The 25,121-nt window shown below is 41.6% G+C and overlaps 1 protein-coding gene across 1 annotated transcript; it reads left to right on the top strand.

Moving 5' to 3' along the window:
* Positions 1-9,677: 9,677 nt before the first annotated feature.
* Positions 9,678-14,420, top strand: LOC110505220 (potassium voltage-gated channel subfamily S member 3). Its single transcript, XM_021584304.2, has 2 exons — positions 9,678-9,903; positions 10,597-14,420. The coding sequence occupies exon 2, from the start codon at positions 10,692-10,694 to the stop codon at positions 12,192-12,194; it is 1,503 nt and encodes a 500-aa protein (XP_021439979.1). The 5' UTR covers positions 9,678-9,903; positions 10,597-10,691; the 3' UTR covers positions 12,195-14,420.
* The last annotated feature ends 10,701 nt before the right edge of the window (positions 14,421-25,121 follow it).

Genomic DNA, 25,121 nt, shown 5'->3' with positions numbered 1-25,121 from the left:
GCATAGGGAGGTACAGCATGAGCTAGCTGCTAGCGGAACAGGATTTAGACACAGGAAAAGGACACAAAGGAGCTCGGGCCTTCTGACTTGTTTTTGGCCTCATGCGTTTGTTGAACCGATGCCTGGTTATCTCAAATTGCATGCTATCACCTATGGTTTGCTTCAAATCTTCGGGAGACCTTCGGCCCCCTTGAACTTTGCGACCTTTTGCCATATTTCAGGCTTCAAACATAAAGATATAAAACTGTATTTTTTTGTGAAGAATCAACAACAAGTGGGACACAATCATGAAGTGGAACGACATTTATTGGATATTTCAAACTTTTTTTTAAAATCAAAAACTGAAAAATTGGGCGTGCAAAATTATTCAGCCCCCTTAAGTTAATACTTTGTAGCGCCACCTTTTGCTGCGATTACAGCTGTAAGTCGCTTGGGGTATGTCTCTATCAGTTTTGCACATCGAGAGACTGACATTTTTTCCCATTCCTCCTTGCAAAACAGCTCGAGCTCAGTGAGGTTGGATGGAGAGCATTTGTGAACAGCAGTTTTCAGTTCTTTCCACAGATTCTCGATTGGATTCAGGTCTGGACTTTGACTTGGCCATTCTAACACCTGGATATGTTTCTTTTTGAACCATTCCATTGTAGATTTTGCTTTATGTTTTGGATCATTGTCTTGTTGGAAGACAAATCTCCGTCCCAGTCTCAGGTTCTTCCAGAATGGTCCTGTATTTGGCTCCATCCATCTTCCCATCAATTTTAACCATCTTCCCTGTCCCTGCTGAAGAAAAGCAGGCCCAAACCATGATGCTGCCACCACCATGTTTGACAGTGGGGATGGTGTGTCCATGGTGATGAGCTGTGTTGCTTTTACGCCAAACATAACGTTTTGCATTGTTGCCAATTTTGGTTTCCCTCTGACCAGAGCACCTTCTTCCACATTTGGTGTGTCTCCCAGGTGGCTTGTGGCAAACTTTAAACGACACTTTTTATGGATATCTTTAAGAAATGGCTTTCTTCTTGCCACTCTTCCATAAAGGCCAGATTTGTGCAATATACGACTGATTGTTGTCCTATGGACAGAGTCTCCCACCTCAGCTGTAGATCTCTGCAGTTCATCCAGAGTGATCATGGGCCTCTTGGCTGCATCTCTGATCAGTCTTCTCCTTGTATGAGCTGAAAGTTTAGAGGGAGGCCAGGTCTTGGTAGATTTGCAGTGGTCTTCTACTCCTTCCATTTCAATATTATCGCTTGCACAGTGCTCCTTGGGATGTTTAAAGCTTGGGAAATATTTTTGTATCCAAATCCGGCTTTAAACTTCTTCACAACAGTATCTCGGACCTGCCTGGTGTGTTCCTTGTTCTTCATGATGCTCTCTGCGCTTTTAACGGACCTCTGAGACTATCACAGTGCAGGTGCATTTATACGGAGACTTGATTACACACAGGTGGATTGTATTTATCATCATTAGTCATTTAGGTTAACATTGGATCATTCAGAGATCCTCACTGAACTTCTGGAGAGAGTTTGCTGCACTGAAAGTAAAGGGGCTGAATAATTTTGCACGCCCAATTTTTCAGTTTTTGATTTGTTAAAAAAGTTTGAAATATCCAATAAATGTCGTTCCACTTCATGATTGTGTCCCACTTGTTGTTGATTCTTCACAAAAAAAATACCGTTTTATATCTTTATGTTTGAAGCCTGAAATGTGGCAAAAGGTCGCAAAGTTCAAGGGGGCCGAATACTTTCGCAAGGCACTGTAGTAGAGACGACCAATCGGTTTGCCTTGGAGCTAGAGGAAAAGAAAGAGCCAGGAGTGAGGGGGAAACTCACTAAATGGGTGACAACCACAATTAGTGAAATATATATCTTCCTGGTGACAGTCCTTCTCATGGGAATAGTAAAGAAGAACTCCCTAAGAGAAAACTGGAGTACAGATCCTATGTTTGCAACTCCTTTCTTTGCCGCCCTCTTTTCCCAAGACCGCTCCTTAGTTCTGCTGCGATGACTGCATTTCGTCAACAATGCTACTGCCAAACTTAATGACCCGTTACACAAATTAAGAAATGTACTTACCAGCCTGACATCAGCATCTGGTCGGGTCTTGTGCCATACCAGGAGCTATGCATTTATGAGTCCCTGGTGTTATAGAAGGGTAGGCTGGCGTTCCGTCAATATATTCCCTACAAAAGGCACAGGTTTGGGGTCAAGTTCTTTGTTATGTCCCTTGCCGAGATGAGGAGCCTGCATGGTCAAAACACATACAGTTTCATTATACAATTATAGTGACAATATCTCACCCACTGCTTCATCCTCCCCACTCCCCCATAGGTAAAGTAATTACCTACCAAAAGTACAGAGAACCTAATACCTAATGAGAGAGCTGCTGGAGGAGCACCACACCCCTCTGCGCCAATCCACTGGGGGCCATCCTGCTGCAGACAATCCCCTACGCCTCACTGCATAGCATTTTCCCTGTGAAGTCCCTCAAACTGCTACGCAAGGTAGTCACACACAGAGGCACTGCAAAGTCTGCCTGTCTGGCACCAGGAGAAGGAAGCAGAGGAGGTTGACAAAGTACGTGTTAAGCTTGAGACACACCACTGTTTCACCATGCTTTGGGGAGTACCAGATGTTCAAGCTTTGAGCACATCTGCATCAATTACTGACTGACTGACATGACCGATGATCTGCCATGATGGGGGTGGAAATGCAGTTGTTGTTCAATCACTGCAGGAATATGAGATAAGGGTTATGCATATTCATAAGTTGTCAGTATATTCTTGCAGTTTTTTACCTCAAGTAAACACGTTTTTGTTGTTCAACCACCACCAATACTTAAATAAAATAGACAACTATTACATATAGCCTATGTGTTTTCTTGCTGTGTTTTCATCCAGTACAACTGTAAAGGAGAGTACGCTAGCACACAAAATCTGGCCTCGATCTTCAGCTCCAAAGATGTCCAGCTCCAGTTATGATATTGGCAAATGCTGTTTGTGTGTTTGGTTTCTGAAAGTACAGAATAAAGAGGAATTATTAGTCATTAGAACTCTTCCAATAAAATGATAAATTGCATTGACAAAATCACAAATTAGTTATATAAAACAGCAAGAAACAGTAACTGTTGAGCTCCACAAAGGGGCAGGGCAGAACAAAGCTATGCTAAACAGGCCAAATGAAAACAAACCATGGTCATAAGGCCAGGGTAGCTTCAAATGACAAAACAAATTAATACTTCTCTGACGCAATTAGCATTGTTTTACAGAGCTATTAGAAGAATGTAGCTAGCTACATAAGCACGATTGAGTATAACACCATAAAGATTATGAAAATAGTAACTTTACCTAGCGTGCCTGCGGTTATAAGGAATACGCATAAATATATTAAGCTCTACATATACATAGTGACTTACAGAAGAAACGACATAACACGACATACAGAAACTATTATAACGTAATAAGGCACTTATTTTGATAGAAATGCACACATGTCCAAAGTTATCATGTAGTAATGAAAACAACAATGAAGGTGAACCTGGCACCAACCGGAAAACGTGAAAAAGTTTGTGCATGTCCTGTTCCGACTGGAGATGAGAAAAATGTCTGCATATGTCACGCCCTGGCCTTAGTTATCTTTGTTTTTCTTTATTATTTTGGTTAGGTCAGGGTATGACATGGGGGATTTATGTGTTTAGTCTAGTCTAGGGTTTTGTATGTTTATGGGGTGTTTTCTAGTCTAGATGTTTATGTAAGTCTATGGTTGCTTAGATTGGTTCTCAATTAGAGGCAGGTGTTTATCGTTGTCTCTGATTGGGAACCATATTTAGGCAGCCATGTTCTTTGGGTATTTTGTGGGTGATTGTTTCCTGTGTCACATGCCACATTTTGTTGTCAGTTCACGTTGTTATTTCGTATTTATGTTGAGTTTTCTTAATAAATAACATGGACACCTACCACGCTGCATATTGGTCCGATCCTTGCTACACCTCCTCTTCAGAGGAAGAGGAGAAAATCTGCCGTGACAGTGTTACGACTTCTATAAATGGTGCGGTGGAGGAGTCAAACGCAGAGAGCAGGTAATATCGTACGTGAATCTATTTATTCCAACGACAGCGGAGACATGGACATGCCAACACTAGGGCGTATGAAACCACCCATCCAAAATACACAGGACTAAAACTGTCTGGAAAATAATGAGATAACACTTGTACACCAACACCAAAATAACAGAGAACAAGCCCACACAAATACCCAGCGGGCCTAGTGCCCTTAAATAGCCTCCAAACAACACTAACTCAAAACAAGTGTACCCAATTAAACCCAATAAACAGAAACAAACGGAAAGGGAATCGATGGCAGTTAATAGGACGACGACCACCGAGCGCCGCCCGAACAGGAAGAGGCACCATCTTCGGCGAGATTCGTGACAGACAGCATACTTGATCTGCGGAAACAATTGGGAGGTGCTTGGGGAAGTTTGTCCAGCTAAGTAGTGCACAAAAAATAAATTGCCCGCAAATTGAAATGGCCTACTTTTATGTGAATTAATGAGAAGTCAGAACACACCTCAATTAAAATTTTTTCTTCTAAAATACAACTTGTTGGAAAATCATTTGAAATTGACAAGTTGAAACAGCCTATAAATAAAAGCAGGCAGAGTGCCTTAGTTTGAGGTCAGCGTGGATGAACTGCATGCATAAAAAACTCGTGCTGGGGCGACCGTTAGAGATATTTCGAACTCACAAATGAAAAGGTTAAGTTGTTGTGCTGAAAGGTGAATTTATCAATGATTACAAGCATACCCATAACATGATGCAGCCACCACTATGCTTGAAAATATGAAGAGTGGTACTCATTAATATGTTGTATTGGATTTGCCCCAAACATAACACTTTATATTCAGGACAAATAGTTAATTGCTTTGCCACATGTTTGCAGTATTTCTTTAGTGCCTTGTTGCAAACAAGATGCAGGTTTTGAAATATTTTCTGTCAATTAGGGTAATATTGTGGAGTAACAACAATGTTGTTGATCCATCCTCAGTTGTATCATATCACAGCCATTAAACTCTAACTGTTTTAAAGACACCATTGGCCTCATGCTGAAATCCTTGAGCAGTTTTCATTTCTCTGGCAACTAAAGACCGGCGCCGGGCAAGACAAGCAGGTATGGGGAGTCAGACATTTATTTGAGAACAGACAGAAAACAAGACAGGAACAGCGTCAGCACACAGGTAACGCAGACATATGACAAACAATTCAGCAGCGGGGAAGAGAGCTGGGGAACTGACAAATATAGGGGAGGTAATAAACAGGTGATTGAGTGAGTCCAGGTGAGTCCAATATCGCTGAAGCGCGGGACGAGGGAAGACAGGTGTGCGTAAATGATGGTGGCAGGAGTGTGTAATGCAGGGCAGCCTGGCACCCTCAAGCGCCAGGGGGGAAGAGCGGGAGCAGGCGTGACACAACTGAATTAGGAAAGATGCCCATATCTTTGTAGTGACTGAGCGTATTGATATAACATCCAAAGTGTAATTAATAACTTCAGCATGCTGAAAGGTATATTCAATGTCTGCGTTTTTTTGTTTGTTGCCATCTTCCAATAGATGCCCTTCTTTGCGAGCCATTGGAAATCCTCCCTGGTCTTTGTGGTTGAATCTGTGTTTGAAATTCACTGCTTGACTGAGATACAGATACAGATAACTATTATGTGTGGGGTAGAGAGATGAGGTAGTCAATACAAAAATCATGTTAAACACTTATCACACACAGATGGAGACCTTGCAACTTATTATGTGACTTGTTAAGCACATTTTTATTCCTGAACTTATTTAAGCTTGCCATAACAAAGGAATGGAATACTTACTGACTCAAGACATTTCAGCTTTTCATTTTGTATTATTTGGTAAAACTTTCGAAAAACATATTTCCATTTTGACAATTTGACAGTATTATGTTTAGGCCAGTGACAAAACATCTAAATGTAATCCATTTTAAATTCAAGCTGTAACACAACAACATTTGGAAAAAGTCAACGGGTGTGAATACTTTCTGAAAGCACTGTATCACTAAGGTTTGAACTTTGTTTGTTGACAGAGTACATATTATATGTTCTTAGCTCTTATTAAGCAGTATTTTCTCTTAATATTAAATATTTAAAGACTAGAATATTTGTGTGATGTGTCCGCCTTTAACTTCCGGTTGAGCAGTAATGCTGATCAGGGATGTTGTTGTGATGAAATGAATAACTGATGTAAACAATGTTAAAGGTTAAATTTCATAATCTCCCTGCATGAGCTGGTCCTAGTTTGCTAAAATATATTTAACTCTATTTGAGCCATGTTAATTAATGTCTGCAACAAGTATGCAACAGAACAATTATTGTTTCATGTTGGACAAGTCCAAGTAGTCCCTGTTTCAGTCTGTCTTATGAATACAGCCAAGTTCAAAATGGATGATTAAGGTGATGATTAATCAGGATGATTAAGGTCAGGCTGGCAACTGGAGTAGGATCCTTGGCTTGTGTACATTCTTTTCTGCCACCTATTGGTATCACACAGAACAATACATGACATATCAGCTTTGGGAGTTACTATAAAGAACACCTATATTTGAAGTGTGGATTGAATGAAGTAGATGTCAAATAATTGTATTGTAATTGTATTGTTGAGTCCATTTTCTTCAAGGTCCCAAAAAAGCACATCTCAGTCACTTGAGTATTTATGGTGAGAGATAAGCTTATTCTTTCTCCACCTGGTTGATCCATAGCTAAATTGCAGGGATGATATTTTTACAAACTTAAAAAGGCTCCAAATTGTGAATGAGGAAAACATGAAATGCATCAAATCTGATTGACTGAAATACATGATCGAGTGGGCAAATTTGATTTATTACTTACATGGGTAACAGTATGAACAAATTATATAAAATTCCACAGAACAGAGACCACACAAAAAGCTACAATCAAACATTATTGCCCCATGAGGCACAAACATATATGCAACATCAAGTCATTTAAACAGAACATTTTGACGCAGAGAATAGTACTTTTATGAGTGAAAAACATACATTTAAACAAATATGTTAAGTTGACCTACTGAGATTTCAATGGACTTTGATTGAGAAGCCATTCACCCCATGCTCAGTCTTAGTGCTTAAACAGTTGCATGCTGAGATAAAGGACACACTCTCTCCTTATAAACATTGTTGTTATTGTGTGGTATAGCTGTAGTTTTATATTATTATTATTATTATTATTGGGTTTTATTATTACAGTTGAGAGGATGGGAAAAGTCTACAGTAATAATGCATTAGTAGAAACAACCCTTTGCTTGTGGATACCATTCTTATATTAACTGTGTAAGGCTCTGGTAGATACCATAGCATGTCCCTTGTTAAACCTGTAGATGGAGATAGAGGATTATTTATGGTAGCTGGCTTCTCAAGGACATTTATACTAACTGCTCCTGTCGTCCACTCTAGCCCTTTGTCTTATCAAGGACCACAGTCATTCCGGTCATGGACCAGCGGATGATATTATTAAAGGGGCAGTCTGCGTTTCAGAAAACAACAAGCACCCTTCCCGCCAGTTGAACTAAGCTCATGAGACATTTTTAAGTTATATTCTGGAAGAAACAATGGCGATCATTAATTTAGAAGTCAAAAATAAAAATGGCCGTTCCAATCGTAGACTGCCGTTTGAAGGCCCATGAGACAGGTTCTACCCACAGTCAGTGTGGATACTGAATAGGTGGCTGAATTGCTGATGACACATAGGCCTGTTCCACAGTGCTACTTTATCAGTCAAAAGTCTGGACACCCCTACGCATTCAAGGGTTTTTCTTAATGTTTTTGTATTTTCTACATTGTAGAATAATAGTGAAGGCATCAACACCATGAAATAACACATATGGAATCATAGAGTAATCAAAAAAGTGTTAAACAAATCCAAATATATTTTATATTCTCAAAAGTATCCACCCTTTGCCTTGATGACAGCTTTGCAAACTCTTGGCATTCTCTCAACCAGCTCTTTGCTCCAAAATACTCCAATCATCGCCAGATGATTACATGACCCATCAAGTTAGCCAGGTGTGTCTGACGGTGATTACAGCTATCTATTGTAAAATAATGCCAAAATATTTGTATCTGGAATTTGTCTTTCAGCATCAGTAGAACACGCCTGACTCTCCTCCACCAGTCATACGAGGAGAAAATCAATTTCATTGCATTGTATGAGGTCATTCTTCTTATCTAAACTTAGGAAGTGAATTGATGTTATGCAAGGTTGTAATGTCTTCATTTTTTGGTGTTATTTCCTGTTTTACAGCTTTGATGCTCTGTAGCCTGGTGTTGTAGCCAAGGAGCGTTCGGACTGTCAGGGCCAGGTTTCAGCTGCTGCGCAACGCTGACATCCTTCCTCCCATAGATGGTCTGCCTGTACAAGCACCACCTGGACTGAACACAGCTAGACAAACTTATGTTTTTGAGAAGATCAGGGAGATTTGCAACGAAGAGGATCTGGACATCACATGCCCTGCACCAAAATCAAGGGCAGGACAGAAACAGGCTCTCCGAATATAGATTCCCTTGTTCATGCGTGGTTCAGACGGACCAGTCATCATCACTATCTGCAGTGCCTCTATTCAAATAATTATCACCTAACACACACAGCATACGTTGCTGCTACTATATTTTTTTTGTATCTTGCTGCTCAGCCATTTTACCCCTGATTGTATGTATATATATATATATATATATATATATAACTACCTCATCTATCACTGATACTGATATTGTTCTTGTACATACTGTATATTATTTTATTTATATTGACCCTATCTATTTATGATATTGCTACTATGCAAGTAACCATTTGGCTGTACTGTTTACACCTTCTGTAGAGACCCATGCACTTTGCAAGATGTGGCTGGGGGTTATAGCATTTCTTTCACATGACCCATCAATTTAGACAAGTGTGTCTGGGTAAGTGTCATCTAATATTTATAAAATATTTCTGTTTACCTGGAATTTTTCCTTATTATAGGCCACTACTTTTACCACACTACTCACTGTTTAGCACATGACCTCACATGTGAATCCTTAAAGAGATGGGTGGGGCTGGCTTATGAGAGTGTGAACAATGCTGAATGGGTGTAGACAAAGGAGAGCTACTTTTATCCAATCTTTGCTACATAAGACCAATTTGAGCAGGTCCGTCACAAATAGTAAAGTAAAGTAGATACCTAAAAAATAACTACTTCAGTAGTTCTATAAAGTATTTATACTTAAGTACTTTACACCTATGTTTATCATTCAATTGTAATATTATACAGCATAATACTGTCCTATACTATGATATTGGTCATGCTTTTGTGGTGAAGTAGTAGTCTATTTTAAGTAGGTCCAAACATTCAACATTTGTCAATGTCAACTAATAACAATGTTAGCCGAGACTGGTGAGCCATCATGCAAAACGCTTTGTTCATCTTGCTTTTGGAGTTGTCAATTCAGCGCGTTACGTGTTTCAAGCTTCATTTACACGGAATAGCCTTGAAATGTGAGATCCTACTTCGATTTCCCTTGAAGAAACTTTCCCGTCTACTCAGCTTATTTTTCCGCGTGCGTCTCTCTCTGTGGACGCCTCGCGCACGAAGTGAATAGTGCGCAGCTTGGGGAGTGAGAGGTGCGAGCACGCACGCTACTGGTAAATGGACCACTGAGTGACGCATTGATCCTTCTCTTGGCCATTGATCACTTTGCCCCTCTTCAAAATGCCCGTAGCATCCGGACCGAATCAGTGTGATGGGACGTGGGAGGAGCGCGAGTTGACGAGCCTTTCAGAAAAATTTGTTTGCCTCTGGAATAATGTTCTTTAATATAAAGGGGATCCCCGAAAGACAGGTATGTCATTTTGTCATTGAAGTTTTGTTGTTTGTGGGGAATCTAACTTTCTTAAATAGTGAACTGTGCTGTGGTTTCTATTGTGGTTTTGTATTGTGTCGCATTAACTTCAGTTTCAGCTCTTTGGCTTGGCACAACTCTTCTGAATATATTTTATTATTACATTGATGTAGGAACGTTCTGAAGTACTTTTAATAATGTTATCTAGGTTAAATAAAAGTACTAAATGAATAAACCAATAACTTATCAAATGATGTTTATTTTTATGTTGGATTGGATGGGTTTATAAAGCACAGGGATTGTAGCATGGATCTGGGCCATCAATAATTGAAGTCTTGATGCATAATATCTCAACTTGAGTCTCAATGAGCTCGATACTGTGGAACAATATCAAGGTATCATGTTCATATAAAGCACTGTAATGTAGGCCAAAGCACTATGATACGGTATGTTTTATAAGATACATTTATTTGTGATAAATAAATGATATACTATTTGTTTGCTGAAAGCGCAAAGCGTTTTAGAACCAAAATATATTGTGTAAGAAGTATTCATTTACACAATGTCTCAAACTCAGGCCAGAGTTTGCAAGTCTGTGCAAATCGTTTTTTCTCTCAGTTTGAAACAGATATAGTATACCAATGCTGTGGTTTGTGCAAGTCACTGATGTTGGTATATTGTTTTCTTGTGTAGGTGATGGATCTTCAGCCTGGAAATGACCTGTGCAAGCATTGAGTAGTGAACGCCTCCCCCTTCTCATAAGGCTCCACCCATGCCACAGATCCACCATGCTATATGGCCAGATCCTTCACAGGCGTGGCACAGACGAAAGCTTCCTCAACCTTAACGTGGGCGGCTTTAAGCAGCGCGTGGAGCGCAGCATCCTGCAGCGCTTCCCCAGGACCCGCCTGGGGTGCCTGTTGTGCTGCGTCTCCGAGGAGGCCATCCTGGAGCTTTGCGATGACTTCAGCCCCACCGACAAGGAGTACTACTTTGACCGCAACCCGCGTTTCTTCCGCTATGTCCTTAACTTCTACCACACGGGCAAGATCCACCTGATGGAGGAGCTGTGTGTCTTCTCTTTCAGCCAGGAGATTGAGTACTGGGGCATCAAGGAGCTCCACCTGGACTCCTGCTGCAGCAACAAGTTTCAAGAGCAGAGGGAGTTTGCAGAGGACAAGGACTGGGATCGGAGGAGCGATGAGCAACATCAGCAGTTCAGGAGCATTGACTCATCCATGGAGGATCTCTCAACTATAGACCAGGACTTGGAGAAGTTTGAGGGTACTTGGTGCTCGGAGGTCCGCAAGAACATCTGGCTGCGCCTGGAGAACCCAGGCTACTCACGTTTGGCCAAGGTGATCGCCGTGGCCTCACTGGCCATGGTGCTGACCTCCATCGTGGCCATGTGCATCCACAGCATTCCCGAGTTCCACCAGGTGGACGTCAACGACAAGGAGATTGAAGACCCAGTGCTGGCTATCTTCGAGGCTGTGTGCGTTGTCAGCTTCTCTGTGGAGTTCCTGGTGCGGCTTTCCGTGGCACCGTGCCCCCGGAAATTCCTGAGTAACGCGCTCAACATCATCGACTTTGTGTCCATCGTGCCTTTCTACGCCACGTTGGCCTTTGAGATGGTGGACGAGGAGAACGAGGAGCTGGAAAACGTGGGGAAGGTGGTGCAGATCCTGCGGCTGATGCGCATCTTCCGCATCCTCAAGCTGGCCCGCCACTCAGCGGGGCTGCGCTCGTTGGGTGCCACGCTAAGGCATAGCTACCATGAGGTGGGCCTCCTGATGCTCTTTCTCTATGTGGGCATTTCCATCTTCTCCACCCTCATCTACTTTGTGGAGAAGGAGTCAGAGGAGTCGGACATAACGACCATCCCTGTGGGCTGGTGGTGGGCCACTATTAGCATGACGACGGTGGGCTACGGCGACACCTGCCCAGTGACGGTGTTAGGGAAGCTAGTGGCAACCCTGTGCATCATCTGTGGGCTGCTGGTGGTGGCCCTGCCTATCACCATTATCTTCAACAAGTTCTCCATGTACTACCAAAGGCAAAAGGCCATGGATGCTGATCAGACCAATAACGAGGCGGACCAATGCAATAATAACGATATTAAGATCCCCGACCCCAGTATACCTTACTTTAATGCCGGGGATCTGTACACCCAAAAGATGAACTCATTCATCGCCAGTATCTCTGTCAGGAGCAGCATCGGCAGTGATAAGGACACAGACATCTCGAGTATCCAGGATGGAGAGACGACTTGTATCCTGAGGAGCACTTGAGAGCTCAACTTACTAGACTTAAACCCTTTTACTCCTTGAGGAGCATAGGTCATCCACAAATGATCTTCTTCACTTTTGGGCCAGTTTCTCAAGTTCCATGAGTAGTTCAGTTCTTCAATCTTTACATTACAGATCTTCTCCAGGTGTTCCTTGGTCTCCCACGGTTTCCTTTACCTTGTGGGATCCATATAAGGGACTGGAACAGTGGATGCTGACTTTCTTGGAGTGTGGCCACAGTTGAGAGCGAGGAGGATAAATAGTACCACCCTGCTTTCACCTGAGGCTTTTGAAATAGCTGTACATGGCAAAAAGCACTTTCTGGTTCTCAGGGTGAAAATAAGTGTGCTGTATCTCTCCACGTTCTTGTCCTTAGAGACTACGATCCATTAGGCCTAAGACTTGGCCTGTTTTGCATTAGTGACTTGAGGACCTATTTTAATGCTCAGCAGTATCTGTCAACATTTATTTTTCACATGGCAATCATATGGAATGAAATAGCCATGGTTTGAAACAAAATTACTCTCAATCTCTCTTTTTTAATCCGCCTTTCTCATCCCTTCCATCTGATCTCCCTGAATGCACTCAGAGGGATGTCTCGCTCAGATTAAGACGTGTACATCAGATCGATCAGAGAGGGAAAGGCCAAACATTGGGGCTGCGATTCAAGAATTATAATGTAATGCCCCGGCCAAAAGTGCTTTCCCAAATACCCCAGGTAATCCAATTGATTTGTTCTCATTTTGGAGGTGATCATTGATCAAAGTGTCTCCACTGAATTCAAATCGCACCTGTCGCAGCAGGTAACTACCTACCCTTTGCAAATATAAATGTAATTTACAAGTGTCATCAGTCAATTATGTTTCTTTTTCTGCTATTACTCTAAAACGTGGCAGAACCATTAAAAAAAAAATACTGTAATTGAGTTTGGTTTGGCATAGGTACATCCAAGTCTATATGTCTTTTGACATTGCTTTTTATATCACCTAGAATAGCAGATTATTAGTTAATGTGCAGAGACAGACATTTGTCTTCAGGTCTGCTCCAAAAAACATACAAATACAACAATGTCAATGTCCGAAAGCTCTGGCTATCAGTGTACCTTGACTGTATTACATACATTATACTGTCACTTTATTTGCCTTAAAATGAAATTCCGGAACAATTTCATGAATGCAACAAAGATGTGACTGTGTGATAGGCTCACATACAATGTGTATGTTTCTTATTAGCATGTTTAAAAAATATATATATATTATCCACCGCCATGCAGACCATTTGAAGTATAGACTGAATTTACCACAAGCTAAGCTATTGAAATGAAACTGGCTTTTTTGGCAGCAAGCTGCAGTTGATAGGGATTGTTAAGCAAGCCTGATACTGATATTTAAACAAATGTTTAAGTAGTACTGCCGAGTATGTCTTTACCCTTTATGAGATATTAATTACGTGACCTTTTATTGTAGACCTGATAATTGAGTGTCAACCAACCGTTATTGCCATCCACATTATTATATTTAGAGCAATAAAATTTACACTGACCTCATGACAGCTTTACTTTGACTATATGCGGTACACTTTTGAATAGATTTCGTGTAGTTGAAAATACAGCATGAACTGCATTTACCCCCTTACCTAATACAGGCTAATGATTTTGTTTCTAACCCAGAATAATATTTTATACTCATTAAGGCATTGTAAATGTTACATTTAATGACATCAACAATTGTACAAATGTCAGGCTCTAATGAAAAAATTTAAATAAATGACTAACAACATGTCTTGAAAGAAAAACCCAACTGTGGTCACTATTGGCCCACTAGCAACAGCTGACTCATACCACCATGTCTAAGTAAAGGGGCATCATGCACCCCAAAAATCTGAGGGGGTCACAAAGTACGTGAGAATGGCTTGGGGGTGGTCCGGAGAACAGATGAACCAGAATGATATTTACTCTCATGGGTCGCCCCCCCCCAAAAAAAGTTCTCAAAGCCACGCCCCTACTAAGCCACGCTTCCAGTTTAAAATGTATGTAGTTATGTCCTTGAGCTGTTCTGTATTCTATATTATTGTCTATTGTCTATTATTGTCTATTGTCTATTATTATTGTCATTCTATATTATATGCTTCATTGTCATTCTGTTTCATGTTTTGTGTGGACCCCAGGAAGAGGAGTTGCTGCTTTTGCAACAGCTAATGGGGATCCTAATAAAATACCAAATACCAGTCTTCTGATCTGCATTTCAGCATTTTGTGTAAAGTGTTGAACTCTACTGGAGGGATAAGACACCATTCTTCCATGAGAAATTCCATAATATGGTGTTTAGTTGATGGTGGTGGAAAACGCTGTCTCAGGCACTGCTACAGAATCTCCCATTAGGGTTCAATTGGGTTGAGATCTGGTGACTGAGACAAACACACACTTTAAACCCCCTATTCTTCTTTGAGTCCCCTCTTTCAAAGTCACTGAGATCTCTTCTTCCTAGACATGGTAGCCAATATATTGGTCAACTGGGCATTTTTATACATGACAATAAGCATGATGGGATGTTAATTGCTTAATTAACTCAGGAACCATACCTGTGTGGAAGCAACTGCTTTTCATTCTTTGTACCCATTATTTACTCATGTGTTTCCTTTATTTTGGCAGTTAGCTGTAGGTGTAAAACATGGAAGTAATACAGTGAGCTCCAAAAGTATTGGGACAGTAACACATTTTTTTGTTTTAGTTCTTTACTCCAGAACTTTGGATTTTAAATTATACAATGACTGAGGTTAAAGTGCAAACTGCCAGCTTTAATTTGAGGGTATTTTCATTCATATCTGGCAAACCGTTTTGAAATTACACAACCTTTTAAATCATTAAATCATGAATTGAGAAATTTAAAGACCAACAAATATCATATCCCCCCAAAAATGCTAACACCCCGTTATTGTAATGGTGAGAGGTTAGCATGCCTTAAGGGTATGACATTTGTACATCTGTAACTTTTCTCACTCATCATGATTCATTGCGTGCTAGGAACATGGGACCAAATACTAAACTTTTGATGACTTTATACAGATACAGTGCATTCGGAAAGTATTCAGTACCCTTAACTGTTTCCAGATGTTACGTTACAGCCTTATTCTAAAATGCATTAAATAGTAGATTTTTTTTTTCATCATTCTACACAGGTTAGATGAGGAGCGTCGCTGCACAGTTAAATTCAGGTCTCTCCAGAGATGTTCGATCGGGTTCATGTCTTGCCTCTGGCTGGGCCACTCAAGTATATTCAGAGATGTGTCCCGAATCCACCCTAGTGTTGTCTTGGCTGTGTTCTTATGTTCGTTGTCCTGTTGGAAGGTGAACCCTCGCCCCAGTCTGAGGTCCTGAGCGCTTTGGAGCAGGTTTTCTCTGTACTTTGCTCCGTTCATCTTTCCCTCGATCTTGACTAGTCTCCCAGTCCCTGCCGCTGAAAGACATCCCCAGAGCGTGATACTGTCACCACCATGCTTCACCGTAGGGATGGTGCCAGATCTCCTCCAGATGTGACGCTTGGCATTCAGGCCAAATAGTTCCATCTTGAATCTTGTTTCTCATGGTCAAAGTCCTTTAGGTGCCTTTTGGAAAACTCTAATCGGTTTGTCATGTGCCTTTTACTGAGGAGTGACTTCTGTCTGGCCACTCTACCATAAAGGCCTGATTGGTGGAGTGTTACAGAGATGGTTGTCCTTCTGAAAGATTCTCCCATCTAAACAGAGGAACTCTGGAGCTCTGTCAGAGTGACCATCGGGTTCTTGGTCACCTCCCTGACCAAGGCCCTTCACTCCCATTTGCTCAGTTTGGCAGGGCGGCCAGCTGTAGGAAGAGTCTTGGTGGTTCCAAACTTCTTCCCTTTATATAATGATGGAGGCCACTGTGTTCTTGGGGACCTTCAAGGCTGCAGATATTCTTTGGCACCCTTCCCTAGATCTGTGCCTTGACACAATCCTGTTTCAGAGCTCTACGGATAATTCCTTCAGCCTCATGGCTTGGTTTTTGCTCTGACATACACTGTCAACTGTGAGACCTTATGTAGACAGGTGGGTGCCTTTCCAAATCATGTTAAATCAATTGAATTGACCAGAGGTGTACTCCAATCAAATTGTAGAAACATCTCAAGGATGATCAATGGGACCAGGATGCACCTCAGCTCATAGCAAAGGATCTGAATACTTATGTAAATAAGTAATACATTTCTGGTTTTTATTTTTACTAAATTTGCAAAAAAAAAAAAAAAAAAAACTGTTTTCACTTTGTCAATATGGGTATTGTATGTAGATTGATGAGGAAAATTGTTTATTTAATCCAGTTTAGATTAAGGCTGTAGCATACCAACATTTGAAAAAAGTCAAGGGGTATGAAAACTTTCTGAATGAAGGTTCCAACACTTTTGGTCCCCTGAAATGGGGTGACTTTGTACAAAAAGTGCTGTAATTTCTAAACGGTGTTGGAGTGCAGAGCCAAAACAACAACAACAACAACAAAAAATCACTGTATGTAACTATGTGCATCTACACTGTAACTATCTGCCTAATATAACTACCCTGCAAATAGATTGTTTTTGCAAATACCTAGGCCACTTAATAAACAGTGGAACCAGAAATACAGCTGAAAGAAGCATCATGTGTGTGTCATCCACTACTAAATGACAGATTCTAAAAGCATCTTAAAAGGAGGCCAAATGAAATCTCCACAGAGACAATTCTGCCTCCGAGGCATTCCCTCTAGCTAGAGAGATATTGATTTTGTATCCACTGTTAATGTTTGGGAATTTGAGGCCCCACAGCATTTGACACGTCCTTTCGATTTGCCTCTAGTGGAGACGAGCGCGAGAAACAGACTTTGACTAAACTAAAATGCATGTTTAAGATGCACCAATAGTTCAGATGCCAAGTTGACAAAACGGCCTCTCAAAGACATTTGCATGGAATGCTAAAGATAGCAAAAATAAATCAAGTGTAGATAAATGTGGCATCAAAATCAATTCACTGTACTCCCTTACACAAAATAACAGGTGCACATGTTTAGTAAATCAGGGTTAAAGAGTGGACACAGCTGGAAGAAAACACATGCTATAGCAACATGCTCTCCATTGTGGTATAGTTCAAATATCTTATCTAGATAGAAACAGCCATTTACATGTAAATAAAAATGACATGGCATCTGCTTTTCTCTTGTTCATGGTTCAAAAAATTGGAGAATAACATTTTTGTAGGCAAATGTCTAACATGACTCAGATAAACAATGAATTGTACTGATTTATTGCCATCCCACTCGCTGACATGCCTTTTTATCATATGGCAGCTCTTTCCCCGATTTTTACAAGCAGCATGCTTGAGATATCCCACTAATGCAATAGATTAGACACCTGAAAGGATGGATCACAGGCTGATGGTTAAAGACTGGGGTTTAGTGGTTATAGGTTATGCCACTCAATCCAGAGGCATGAAGGAGTTTGCAAAGTGTGTGCGCTAAGACCTATAGCAGCAAATACAGTATGTCCAATGACATTGATGGCATCTGTTATTTTCTCTATTACGAACTTAAATCATCAAATTGAATACTGAATCAAATGCTACCTGACCGATTACACATGCAGGTGTACCAGGGCCATGCACAGACCCTTTAGGGGGCAGGTGCTCAAAATGAAAAAGAGGCTACTTTGGAGACTTGTGGGGCAAAAGGGCATGTGCTCTGCACAGGTACAGCCCTATCTGTGCATGTGCCTGTGGTGCACAGCTGTACAAATGTCCTTATTTTCTTGTCTGTGTTTTTACCGTTACTCTTAGGTCCATTTTCAGGTGTCAAGTGACAACAGCCACAGATATTTCTTCAACAATTTCACACCTTCAAGGTCTTGAACTATCCAGACACCTCTGACTTATCTGCCAACAAAGCTTGTGAGGGAAAATGGGCCATCATGAGCTGAGAATATGATTCGAATTTCATATGACACGGAATTCACACCATAAATGGAAAGTTAGCTTGTTTCCTATGGGGGATCATAGCAAGGGGGAATACTCTGAGGTAGATCTGCTATCTCTATTTTCTCTAATCGCAACAAGAAGCTATGTGAATAGCATCTTCTTATTGCTGCATCTGACATTACACGTTACTGGATCGAATCAAAAATATGTGGGGTGATGTGAATGCCTTTGAATGACTGATTATGTGACAAAATTTGGAGACTTTTGACAGCCCCCCATTGCCATTTAATTGTAACTCTGTGATGAAAGGGCCCTATTAAAAAGGCCTGAATGAGTTTTAAATTACCAATACTTGTGTCAATGGAAGAGTTCTTTCAAATGGCAAAAGCCTAACTGTCATTCAAGTCTATAAATATTGATTGAAATTGAGTATAAGCAGTACATCCCATTTTTGAGTACTGTACAAAGGACAAAACATGTTATCTAATCAATTCAATGAAGTAACAAAAGAATGGGTCCCGGTCCAAAAATCTGCTGCTTCTCTTCCACCCAGCACCATTGAGGGATCGCCATCACAGTCTGGCATCCATCTTTATTTACACGGGCATCATATCACCACACTGCATCTGATCTGCTCATACCATTTGTCAATTAATAGACAAAGGGCCAGCATTACAGAATTATTTGGCAACTCTACATAAGAAATGCCAATAAATGTTTTATATGGGCATGAAATTGCATTGTGACAGGAGGCTACCATCAGCCATCCATCTCCCTAGTTCTGTTGTCATCAGTTACAAAAACTTTAGATGAATACACACAAAATACAACATCACTGGAATGAGGATTCAAAGAATTGTCAAAAATAGCACCGTGGAGAGAAATGTTGCTATAGAATAAAATAAAACATTTCTAGTGAAAGAAAGTTTGGGAAGTCATTGTTTTGTGCTTAAATAACTATACGATTATACAAATAGGCTGGCAGTCTACACGTGTAACGGCATGGTTCAAGTCTATACACACTGACAAATATTGGATATGTAACTAAATTAAATGTACATTATTACATGGTTTTTGAGTTTTATACAAAGAGCATGTTGTCCACTGTTGTTACATGCTAAGGTGAGGGAAATGGTATAGAATTGACACAGCTAGGGGGATAATACTAGAAGAAAATAGTAAAACTGCTGAACAATTAAATGGCACAAACTGTGTCTGTGTAAACTGTTGGTTGCTTTCTTATTGAATTCTTAAATAAATTATACATTTGCAAAAGTTTTTTTTGACTGGTACTGTAAGTATTCACAGATATTTTTAGAATTATTCAAGCTCTGTCAAGATGGTTATTGATAATCGCTAGACAGGCATTTTCAAGTTTTGCAATAGATTTTCATGCCGATTTACAGTACCAGTCAAAAGTATGGACACACCTACTAATTCCAGGGTTTTTCCTTATTTTTACTATTTTCTACATTGCAGAATAATAGTGAAGACATCAACATTATGAAATAACACATATGGAATAATGTACTAACCAAAAAAGTGTTAAACAAATCCAAATACATGTTATATTGGAGATTCTTCAAAGTAGCCACCTTGATGACAGCTTTGCACACTCTTGGCATTCTCTCAACCAGCTTTACTTGGAATGCTTTTCCAACATTCTTGAAGGAGTTCCCACATGCTAAGCACTTGTTGGCTGCTTTTCCTTCACTCTGCGGTCCAACTCATCTCAACCATCTCAGTTGGTTTGAGGTCGGGTGATTGTGGAGACCAGGTCATCTGATGCCACACTCTATCACGCTTCTTCTTGGTCAAATAGCCCTTACACAGCCTGGAGGTGTGTTTTGGGTCATTATCCTGTTGAAAAACAAATGATAGTCCCACTAAGCACAAACCAGATGGGATGGCGTATCGCTGCAGAATGCGGTGGTAGCCATGCTGGTTAAGTGTACCTTGAATTCTAAATCAATCACAGACAATGTCACTAACAAAGCACCCCCACACCATCACACCACCTCCTCCATGCTTCACGGTGGGAACCACACATGCGGAGATGATCCTTTCACCTACTCTGCGTCTCACAAAGACACGGCGGTCAAATCTTATTGGTGTCCTTTTAGTAGTGGTTTCTTTGCAGCAATTTGACCATGAAGGTCTGATTCACGCAGAACTTAACCTCTGCAGCAGAGGTAACTCTGGGTCTTCCTTTTTTTGTGGCTGACTGTCGTTTCTCTTTGCTTGTTTGAGCTGTTCTTGCCATAATATGGACTTGGTATTTTACCTAATAGGGCTGTCTTCTGTGTACTCCCCTACATCTGCTAAATATGTGTATTCAACCAATTACATTTGAAATTATTTGAAGGTGAATCTTTCTTATGTTTAGATTTTAACCAAATTAAATGGACAGGAGACAAAGGGCTGTGAAACATGGGTTTAAAACTTCTTCAGGGTAGGGTCATTTTTTCTCAATTTCCGCCTGACTGTCAGGCCCAGAAGCCAGGATATGCGTATAATTGGTACCGTTGGAAAGAAAACACTTTAAAGTTTGTAGAAATGTTAAAATAATGTAGGAAACTATAACACAATAGATATGGTAGGAGAAAATCCAAAGAAAAACCAACCAGAACAAAAAAAAATTGAGAGCCCATGCTCTTACAATGGAAAGTATAGGGAAATAATGAAATCTAGCTCCCAGTATGCAATTCCTATGGCTTCCACAGGGTGTCAGGAGTCTTTGTTCAAGGTTTTAGGCTTGTTTCTTCCAAAACGAGTAAGAATAATTTGTTTTAGTACAAAGAGACCTGCTTGAAAATTTGTGTGTCCGCGCGCCATGAAAACACCTGCTAAAATCAGATTCCTACTTCTTTCTGTATGAAATTTTATAGTTGGATTACATTTCAGGGTCTCTGCAGATGAAATATAAACGTATTTTGACTTGTTGAAACAAAGTTTAGGGGTAGATTTTCAGAGTCCTGTCTTGGCATGTTGAACGAGTGGATTACTCAAATCGATGGCGCCAATTAAACTGACTTTTTGGGCTATAAAGAAGGATTCTATCTAACAAAACAACACTACATGTTATAGCTGGGACCCTTTGGATGACAAATCAGAGGAAGATTTTCAAAAAGTGAATATTAAATCGCTATTTGTGAATTTATGAAACCTGTGCCCGTGGAAAAATATTTTGATGTGGGGCGCCATCCTCAAACAATCGCATGGCATGCTTTCGCTGTAAAGCCTACTGTAAATCGGACAGTGCAGTTAGATTAACAAGATTTTAAGCTTTCAACCGTTATAAGACAGTATGTACCTAAATGTTTAATATTCATAATTTTTATGATTATGTATTTGAATTGTGCGCCCTCCAGTTTCACCGGGAGTTGTCCCACTAGCGGAACCCCTATCCCAGAGAGGGTTTACCTCTGGACACATGAAAGGTAGGATGTATACGAAGGGTCCGGGGCAACAGAAGACGAACAGTAGAGGGGCTAATGATTTTGGAGATGGGGAAACGGGCCAGATAAATGGGATTCCACCCGAAGGGGCAGACTCTGGGTGGACAGCCATACCTTCTGCCCGAGATGATTCCAGGCAGCAGGGGTCCGGTGGCGATCGCTTGTCGTCGATACCTTGAGGTGTTTTTGAGGAGGGCCGACCGGGCTCTCCTCTAGGTACGACAACAGCAGTGGACAAACATCTGTGCAGAAGGTATGCCGACCTCCTCTTCCTGCTCAGGGAAGAGCAGGGGCGAATACCCCAGGGAACACTCAAAAGGAGGCCCGTGACAGCGCAGAGTAGTCTCCAGATCCTGGTTGGCTCGCTCCGACTAGCCTTTGGACTGGGGGTGGAATCCGGAGGACAGGCTGGCCGACAACCCAATGAGGGTGCAGAACGCCTTCAAGAACCGAGGAGAGAACTGAGGATCCCGGATGGTGTCGTGCTCCGGGGTAATAGCCGCGGGACTATAACGGCGAGACAGTGCATCTGGATTGACATTTTTGGATCCCGGCTGATATGAGACGGGGAAGTTGAACAGCAGGGCCCATCTAGCTTGCCTGGAGTTGAGGTGTTTGGCTGTGGGGCGATTCTCCAGATTTTTGTGGTTGGTCCATACGATGAACGGGTGTTCTGCCCCTTCCAGCCAGTACCTCCATTCCTCCAACACCATCTTCACTGCGAGAAGCTCACGATTTCCCACATCGTAGTTTTTTTCCATGATGTTGAGGCAATGGGAGAAGAAGGCGCAAGGATGTAGCTTCAGGTCCAGGGCAGAATGTTGGGACAGGATCGCCCCCACTCCTATATCAGACCTCCACCACAAACTGATGGGAAGGGTCAGGATGAACCAGGATGGGAGCAGTGGTGAAGTGGTGTTTGAGGTCCCGGAATGCCCGGTCAGCAGCAGGGGACTACGTGAACGGAACCTTGGGAGAGGTGAGTGCTGACAGGGGGGAAGCCAGGGTGCTGGAACCCCAGATGAAGTGGCGGTAGAAGTTGGTGAACCCCAGAAAAAGTTGCAGCTGCACCCTGGACTAAGGCTGGGGCAAATCCACCATCGCTCTCACCTTCTCGGAATCCATCTGGATACTCCCAGCGGAGATGATGTACCCCAGAAAGGGGATGATGGAGCGAAGGAACTTGCACTTCTCTGCCTTTACAAACATCTGGCTCTTCAGGCCAGTTCATACTATCAGGTTAGAAGGTAAATCCCAGATGCAGACTGTGTCGAAGTAACAATGTTTATTACAGCAACAGAGGCAGGCGAACGACAGGTCATGGCAGGCAGGGGTAATCCAGAGTATTGGGGCAAAGGTACAGGACGGCAGGCAAGCTCAGGTTCAGGTCAGGCAGAGGTTGGTCATCCAGAGGTGTGGCGAAGGTACAGGACAGCAGGCAGGCTCAGGGTCAGGGGCAGGCAGAGTGGTCAGGTAGGTGGGCTCAGAGACGAGACAGACGAGGGTCAAAACCAGGAGGGCAAGAAAGAGAGACACTGGGGAAAAGCAGGAGCTGAGACAAAACGCTGGTTGACTTCACAAGCAAGACGAACTGGCAACAGACAAACATAGAACGCAGGGGATAATGGGGAAGATGGGCGACACCTGGAGGGGGGTGGAGACAATCACAAGGCAGGTGAAAGAGATCAGGGTGTGATACATTGGGTTGTTTTACCTGAAATGAACAAAGTCCTTTTTCTGTATCTTTGTAGAATTTTGACCCATTCTGAATCACACAAAATCGTGTGTTCACTACTTCGACAATTAATCCACAGATCAAAGGGGAAAGCAAATTAGTTTCAAGTAATCTCTCCTCCTTCAGTCTTAGTCTTCTTCTTCTGTGGACTTCATATGGAGGGTGGCAAGCAACTTTAAGGTACCACCACCAACTGGATTGGAGTGTGGACCTCAGTTCAGCTTTCAGTCACCCACGTGGGTATATGCACCTAAAAACCAATGAGGAGATGGGAGAGGCGGGACTTCCATCGCGTCAAAGTTCTGTTTTAGCGCCTTGCTACGCAGACGCTCGCGAGCAGTGTGGATGAAATTATTGAATAACGTGTAAATTTACACGGACGGTGTGGTCAGCATGTACTGTAACATGCTGACCACACTGTTCGTGTTTCAAAATAAATGTACACATAAATGTTTTTCATTCATTGTGTGCAACAACGAGCATCTGAGTGGCCAGGCGCTAAAATAGAAATAGGTTCTATTTGTGACGCTCAAGTACGGCCTCTCCCATCTCCTCATTGGTTTTCAGGAGCATATACCCATGTGCCATCTCTTCATTGGTGTTGAGGACCATATACCCACGTGGGTGATTGAAAGATTACCTGACGTCCACACTCTAGTCGGTTGTAGAAATGCACCGTAAAGTTGGTTGCCAACCGCCATGTAAAGTCCAAAGAAGTAATAAAAAAGCCTGAGGAAGGAGCAGAGATGACGAGAAAATAATTCAGTTTACCGTTTTTTATGTGGACTAATTGTTGCAGTAGAGGACCTTGTGCATTTCAGGTAAAATAACAACCCAATGTTTACATGCTTTACAAATTAGCTAGCAACATCAAGCTAGCTAGCTAAATTGCCATACATGTTTAATGCTTTTCGACCTGTCCCCAAATAAATATAATTGGTTCAGAGTTTGTTTTGATATTTTAACCTGCGTGTCTTAATCATGTCTGGTGTTTGGGTACAAAATCAACATGAACGCGATGGCGCATACGCAGGCGCACGTCCGGTTTGGTCAGCATGTTAGACAGGTATAGCAGAGCGCTGGCTTTAACAAGTTGAAATTGCCAAAGAGCATGCGTTTGACACTAATGCCGCCTTAAAACCTCTTTGGGCTGAGATCCCGCTAACGGGATCGATATGACAACAGCCAGTGAAAGTGCAGGGCGCCAAATTCAAAACAACAAAAATCCCATAATTAAAATTCCTCAAACATACGAGTATTTTACACCATTTAAAATATACACTTCTTGTTAATCCCATCACCGTGTCCGATTTCAAAAAGGCTTTACAGCAAAAGCAAACCAAACGTTTATGTTAGGTCAGAGCCAAGTTACAGAAAACACAGCCATTTTTCCAGCCAAAGAGAGGAGTCACAAAAAGCAGAAATAGAGATAAATTAATCACTAACCTTTGATGATCTTCATCAGATGACACTCATAGGACGTCATGTTACACAATACATGTATGTTTTGTTCGATAAAGTTCACATTGGCGTGTTACGTTCAGTAGTTCCAAAACATCCGGTGATTTTTGCAGAGAGCCACATCAATTTACAGAAATACTCATAATAAACATTGATAAAAGATACAACTATTATGCACAGAATTATACATACACTTCTCCTTAATGCAACCGATGTGTCAGATTTCAAAAAAACTTTACGGTGAAAGCACAACATGCTATAATCTGAGTACGGCACTCAGAGACCAAAACAACCCAAACAGATATCCGCCATGTTGTGTGGTCA

Source organism: Oncorhynchus mykiss, chromosome 25 (assembly GCF_013265735.2).
Source record: "Oncorhynchus mykiss isolate Arlee chromosome 25, USDA_OmykA_1.1, whole genome shotgun sequence".
Lineage (NCBI taxonomy): Eukaryota > Metazoa > Chordata > Actinopteri > Salmoniformes > Salmonidae > Oncorhynchus > Oncorhynchus mykiss.
This window is presented reverse-complemented; position numbering and strand designations above follow the sequence as displayed.